The sequence below is a fragment of the Penaeus japonicus genome, unplaced genomic scaffold (genome assembly GCF_977035675.1).
Source record: "Penaeus japonicus unplaced genomic scaffold, GWHDUDI00000001_assembly GWHDUDI00000001, whole genome shotgun sequence".
In the NCBI taxonomy this organism is placed as follows: domain Eukaryota; kingdom Metazoa; phylum Arthropoda; class Malacostraca; order Decapoda; family Penaeidae; genus Penaeus; species Penaeus japonicus.
Window position 1 is genome coordinate 45747985 of NW_028234403.1, and position 7500 is coordinate 45755484.

The 7500-nt window shown below is 37.4% G+C and overlaps 2 protein-coding genes across 6 annotated transcripts in view; both read left to right on the plus strand.

Annotated features, from left to right (window-relative positions):
• The window catches only part of VAChT (Vesicular acetylcholine transporter), a 91213-nt gene extending 86258 nt beyond the window's left edge, over positions 1-4955 (plus strand). For both annotated transcript variants that reach the window (XM_086541639.1, XM_086541646.1), the window contains exon 3: positions 1-4955. This exon is cut by the window's left edge and continues 662 nt beyond it. In XM_086541639.1, the coding sequence (XP_086397765.1) occupies positions 351-2093 (1743 nt within the window). In that variant the 5' untranslated portion in view covers positions 1-350 and the 3' untranslated portion in view covers positions 2094-4955.
• The window catches only part of ChAT (Choline acetyltransferase), a 204550-nt gene that overhangs the window by 86314 nt on the left and 110736 nt on the right, over positions 1-7500 (plus strand). The window lies entirely within an intron of this gene.

A 7500-nucleotide genomic window follows, 5' to 3' on the forward strand; every position in this document is an offset into this window, starting at 1 on the left:
AAGAGCCATCGACGTCAGCCTGCTCTCATTACTAAACAAAACCGAGGCAGGTCGTCCCAGATCGGGTGCACCTTCAATAGAGAGGGAGAGGGAGGAGGCAGATTTTAATTGCAGGCCAACCCACAGACGAGGCTGATAAGGCATGAACGCTTGTGAGGCCGGGAAGGTCAGTAGTGAATGGACAAGCATCATCGTTAACATGTCATCTTGAATGATTGTAAACAAATCTTTAAAGATGCCTTGTAAAGTTACTCATTTCGAATAACGAGATAATAAGCTAGTTTTCCACAAAAAAACTGAAACCTACCACTTACGTTTGAACACACAAGGGATAAAAAGAAATCACAAAAATGTCGTTTAAAGACAAAGTACAGAACTTCGTAGTGCCAGGCGTCAACCTGAGCCTCCTGGAGATATGGGATGCACTATACGACTGCATGAAGGAGCCTCGAGTGCAGAGGAAAATAGTGTTGGTGATTGTCAGTATTGCCTTGTTGCTGGATAACATGTTGTATATGGTCATTGTGCCCATCATCCCAGACTATCTGCGGAGGATTGGGTCATGGACGACACATTTGGAAGGAGGAAGTATGATTAGGTTCAATGAGTCTAGCATCAGGTACTACACTAATTCTACGGGGAACTATACAATAGCACCAAAGCCAAAATATATCAATCAGGTCACTGTATACGAAGGCGAAGATACAGCTATTGGGATTCTCTTTGCTTCTAAAGCTCTCATACAACTTATGGTGAATCCTATATCAGGTACCATCATTGACAAGATCGGATATGACATCCCTATGACATTTGGGCTCATCGTTATGTTCTTATCAACAGCCATCTTCGCATGTGGCCGCTCTTACGGTGTGCTGTTCTTCGCCAGGAGTCTACAGGGTGTTGGTTCAGCATTCGCTGATACGTCTGGCTTGGCTATGATTGCCGATACTTACACAGAAGAAGCAGAACGGACAAAAGCCCTTGGTATAGCCCTTGCCTTTATATCCTTTGGTTGTCTGGTTGCCCCACCTTTTGGCGGGACTTTATACCAGTTTGCTGGGAAAGAAATGCCATTTTTGATCCTAGCCTTTGTATCACTGTTCGATGCAGTGGCACTGAGGTTAGTGATGAGACCTATACGAGATCAAAAGAAAGAACTCGGAGTGGAGCATAAGAAAGGAACGCCTATATTTAGGCTATTCATGGACCCATACATCCTTTGCTGTGCGGGAGCGCTTATGATGTCTAATGTATCGTTAGCTTTCCTTGAGCCAACCATCAGCGTTTGGATGATGGACAACATGGAAGTGGAAGAGTGGCAGTTAGGGATGATTTGGCTGCCGTCATTCTTCCCTCACGTCGCCGGGGTTGTCTTGACTGTAAAGATGTCGAAGAAGTATCCCAACTACCAATGGATGATGGCGGCTGGAGGCTTAGCATTAGAAGGAATCAGTTGCTTCTTCTTGCCATTTGCAACAAATTATTGGGTCGTGATGATGCCAATATGTGTCATATGCTTTGGCATTGCTCTTATAGACACAGCTCTTCTTCCTACACTGGGATACCTTGTGGACACGCGGTATGTCAGCGTTTACGGTTCTATCTACGCTATCGCGGACATATCTTACTCCCTCGCCTATGCGTTTGGACCGATGATCGCTGGCAGTGTAGTGACGACTATTGGCTTCGTGGCACTCAATATCGGAATTGCTCTCTCCAATCTTATATACTGTCCCATGCTTTATTCCCTCCGCCATGTGTATGACTACAAGCCCTTCGAAGAGGAGAGCCAAGAACAACTGAATATGCAGGATCCTCCACAAGGAGATTTCCAAACTTACACCATGCAGGAGGGTCAGCAAGTGCCTGGAGGAGATAAGAATCACTTAGAATTCTCAAAGCTCTCCAAGGGACAACAGGAAAATTATGGCACTTACGAAGCTATGGAAATGCAAGTTACAGACTACAATAACCAGGGAGCAAATGGTCATGTAACCAGTGATAACAGAACTGTGTCACAAAGGCCGGTTGATAACAACCCATTCAGGCAACAGCAGATGCAGCAAGGAGGAACTTTCCATTACGACCAGTAAATACAATTTATTGTTGATCTAGTAATGTATTTGATATAAAAACGAAAGAAAACCTGGAGTTATGTACCCATGCTTCTTATGTGTTATTGTATATAGAGTTTGAAATGTGTAAACTATTCACAGTTAAGAGTCACAAATTCATACAATGTAACTGTATTGCAATTTTATAACATTAATTTACTTTTCAGTCATGCAATAGCATACATGAAGTGGTGTACGCACAGTGAGATATAAACTTTTATATTATTTGAAAAAATTGTTATTACTGGTTGGTTGATGATACCTGTCAGATGAAGTATAACATGTACAGAGGGAATGTTGTTATGACATTTATGCTGCATGACATAATGAATGCACAATATTCTATGTTGGTCGAAGGTACCTAAACTTCAGACCAAGCGCTGGTTAGTTACTTTCCTGTTTCCAGTATCAGTACTAGTTGATGTAGTTATAGTTGTACATAGTTAGAATCTATTAAAGAGTTAGGGACACCAGCACCCAAGACTCTGCTATGGGTTCCGTTAGATTCTGTTTAACCTGCATAATGTTTTGAATAATTTTCAACGGTGCCATTAGTTCATTATTTTTATTAGTAACCAAGCAGAACCATTTCGGAGTAGAACATAAAGATTCAGAATGAAATAGAGATGCCTTACCGTTAAAAGAATATCCTAAAAATGGTGAAAGTGGCTTTGCCCCTTCCATTGCCATCAGAACACAATATACAGCCGTAAAATCTGTCCTCAAAACGCAATGCATACTGATGATGTATCATCTCCGTACAATAGTAATCAGTGCCATATTTCGTTGTATATATTTATTTTAGATCATCGTATATCAGCTTTAATCCATCAAAGGGATGGAAAGGTCCAAGAGTTTTCCGTTACGAGCCGTTTGAATTCAAATCCGAACATTCCCATATAACCGCCAAATGCTTCGAACATGGCGGAGTGTTGGTGTGTGTGGCAGTCCCTAACGTTAGCCCCATCACGAGCCGTCTGCACGCAGTTCTTATGGTAGCCAAGCTCACGAATCACTCTAGAAACTAGAATCTAGAATCTTTTTACATCGCCAAGTCCTTCCGAATCCTCACTTAAACGAATCAATGTGTGACCATTTAAAAAAATTCACGTAGTTCCAGCGTTCTATTGTGCGTGTCGATGGATATATATGTAATTGTATTAAAGAGTGTTATGTTAGTCATCCTTTTCATTGTATGGACACCTAAGCGACCCCAATCAAAATATAAACTTTTCATGAAATTGGACTTAAGTGAGGCTTCGGAAACCTTGGGTTCTCAGTTATTAGTAATCTTGGATGATATATTTATATAGAATCATTTGTGTTGAATGTGAGGCCTTCGATTTACATCTTACTTAACCATATCAGTAAGAAGATATCAAAGAAAAAAAAATGATACCAGAGCTAAAGAAAGTCTGATTCGAGCGGTATTAAGTCACAGCAGTACAACACATTTTGTATTCATCTTATCAATTTTTATATGGGAGTTTATGTGTATCAAACAAAGCGAGGATTTCGTGAAGCCATGTTTGATGAGTGTGCTGAACTGACATATCTGTTGTTGTCTGCAAGTGAGCCAAATGAGTGAATTGATCTTAATCTAGCGTCACGCAGGTGAGCGGAACAGCTCTAGATAAGCTGCGGTCAAGCGAATTACAAGATTTGCTTGATTATACAATCACTAGATATTTTGAACTCATGAAAATGCATTTTACTCGGCTTGAATATGAAAATATGTATAAGGTACAATGCTGCTACTCATATGTATTTATACATATACATATATATATATATATATATATATATATATATATATATATATATATATATATGTATATATATATATATGCATATGTATATCAAACAGTACTTCCCGGTTCTTTAGCAGCTTGATTAAAACAACCTCAGCTGGAATGCATTTTTTTCTCTCCGGCAAAAATATGCCTTTTAGTGGACCAACTTTTTCTTCTCTTTATTTTTGAGACGGGTTGAAAGAAAAGGACATATCCTTTTACCAAAATTATGCCAAGACTAATGGAACAATACTAACAACAGTAGCAAAAATAAAATAGGGTTTCAAATGTCACTGAACCTCATACCCGGTAAAGTGTCATTTACAGCTAAATGCATTTACCTCCGCTGCAAACCCGACTGTGTGTTCGTATATAAGAATCTCAGCAAATGGGAACTACTAATAACAGATAAGAATTTCGAAATAAAGTCTCCGTGTTGAGACTTCCCCTTAACTGCGGCTTTCAGTTTAAACCTAGTGAACACTGGCGTTGTTCCTTGTATCAATTTATAGGTGTAGGTGATAGGAAATTGATATTTATGTTCCCGTTTAATTCACGTATTGGACTGATGCCGAGAGAGGTTCCAATACATATTCCAGGCCTTCAAATACTATATCACTGATGGTGTGATTCACTCTTGTTTGTTATATATGTATAGTCCGAAGGCTTTGTACTTCATCTACTTCCATTTCTTCAATTAGACTATTCTCAACTTGAATGAATAAATAGCTGACAGCAATGTCATAATTTGCATCACTCTGGACGTGTCTGTGTTATGATATATCGTGATCTGGCATCATGAAAATGAATCAAAACTTTTTCCACTCTTGAGTATTACTCTGTATGCTTGTCCGACCTTTCATGAGGAAATCTTATCTTCTTAATTAAAAAGGAATCTGGATACATATATATACATGCATACAAAAATGAATATGGGTATATGTTTACGCTCACACTTAAATAAGCATATTCATTTATACACACACACGCACAAGTATATGTGTGTGTGTGTGTGTGTGTGTGTGTGTTTGTGTGTGTGTGTGTGTATGTATGTATATATATATATATATATATATATATATATATATATATATATATGTATGTATGTATGTATGTACATGTGTAAACGTATGCATGTATTATAGGTATATAGATGCATGTATGTATGTATATGTATTTATGTATGTATATATCATGCATATATATATATATATATATATATATATATATATATATATATATATATATATATATATATATTTACACATATAAATATAGATATGTATATATATATATATATATATATATATATATATATATATATATATTCACATACACACATATATTGTGTATGTGTTTGATTGTGTATATGTGTGTGTGTGTGTGTGTGTGTGTGTGTGTGTATGTATGTGTATATATGTAGCCCAAAATGTTTGGGAAAAAAATATGATAGATTTTAAAGATGAAGTACTCAGTCTCCCTGTAACCTTTTTGATTTATAGTCTTGAGGTTACACATCAAAGGTCCCAATTATGCCTGACAAATGTTCAGGTCTAATAAAGATATACTGGTGTTGACCTGGATATAATCCGATATTTATACTCAATACTGAACGTAATATGAAATCTGAAAACAACAACAGAACTATCCAGGTTAATCAGACGCCATCTTGCCATTTCTAACCGACATTCTTCAACCATAACAATGAGTTTCCCATTGGCGTGAAGTCTGATCTTTTGGAATAGATTCTTCTCCTCGTTTCTGCTCTGGGAAATATTCATATTTCGATCTGCGAATCTATTCTCTCTCGACTTCTCTAGCTTTTGCTCCATATACATATATATTTTAGTTCCGTAATCCACCTCCTTTTGCGTTTCTTTCACCTTTTGGTAGATGGCGCTTGAGGTGGCACTGGAGGCAAATACAAGAAGGGCAACTTAGCATAGCAGAAACCAGGAAGAAAGTCAAGCTTGCATAAACGAACTCGAAATAAAGAGGCTCTTTTTACTGCTACCTTTGCCGTTATTTGCGTTGGCCAGTGACCACACCAGCGCGCCAAAGTCAGAGTAGACTTTTAGTCATAACTGAAACCTCTACCTAACCCTGAAACCTTGCCTGTTTACAACCACACCTAATAACCCCAATTTTTTAAATTATTCTAACCTTTAAACTATACTTAGAGATATTCATCTTCTATATCTTATATAGAATGCCCCATGCGTGCAAGGCTAATCCTGTGCTAATCCTATGCACAACTTTCTCTTTTGTTGCTGTGTAAGGGATTATCAACCATATACACTTGTGCAGAAGGGTTAGGATGGCTTGATTTGCCTCGTATTGAGAATGGGGTGTTTGATTACGTCGAGTCTAGTGGACAAAAATAAATGCTAATGATTCTCATAGAATAGCAAAGCTGAAGATTGTTATTAGATGTAAAGTTAGATCCGAAAAAGTGCTTATTTAGGATAGCCTTTCGTTGATTCCACAATGGAAAAAAAAAACAAGTGTAGAGAGTGTGCGAAATGGAGTGAGATTTAATGATTTAAAATAATAAAAAAAGGGTAAACTGAAATTCATCTTTAGAAAAATGATTCAGCCGACTTATATCCATCTTGTTGTTCTATCGTAGCATAATACGTTGATTCTTTGAGTTCCTCCTCAATCAGCTGGTCAGACCAATTGAATCGTCATATCACTAAAAGCTAAGTGCATTCCCCCCCCCCCTCCTTGTCAATCTATATTCTAAGCTATTTTTAAGCAAAATTTCCCCGTGGCTTATATACCAGGCTGCGAGATTGTTGTAGAAAGTGTATATAAGGAAATGATGTTGTTGTTCTTCTTGCTTAAACAAAAACAAAGTGTTGTATATGTGATGTTGAAATTTATTTGTCTTCTTTTAGCTGCATGAATAGGGTGTATCGATTAAAAAAAACAAAAAACAAATACTAAATAAATACATATTTATGAAATAGACGACTGTGTCATACAAGCGCGACTGTGAGCCATAGTACGCTGCTTGATTATCCTTTCACATCCCTGCAGTTTGAAAAGAAACAAACAGTTAAGGACTGAAAAAGCAACAAACAATAAAGGACAAACAAGGGAAATATCACCTTCCCACAAGGAAAAAAACAAGACACAGATTCGCGCGCTTTATGGAGCAGAAAGATCCCAAGCTTCAAGTACAAGAGTCTGCCATATTTCCCTCTATTTAAGGGAATCATTTCTATGTGAGTTTGGCAATCTATGACTGATGACTATGGCAAGGCCGAGATGCTCGCAAAAGAAAATATATAAAGTCAGCCACAGCATATTGAAATAGGATTGCAAACTGTTTCATGAACAATATGAGTATGTTGATCAATGTTATGTAATATCAGATTCAACTTACAAGCCAATCATTCGCATGACAATACATGGCATTAATAGTATCAAGTGAAATATATCGTGTTATAAGTATATCGCAGAAAGTTGAATGGCATATGTAAATACACTCATGTTCGAAACGTAGCTCTCTGTGTATATGTATAACTGTATTCTTCTAGTTGTGTACAGTAGGATTCAAAGACTTTGTGCAAGCTAGTCCATATTTC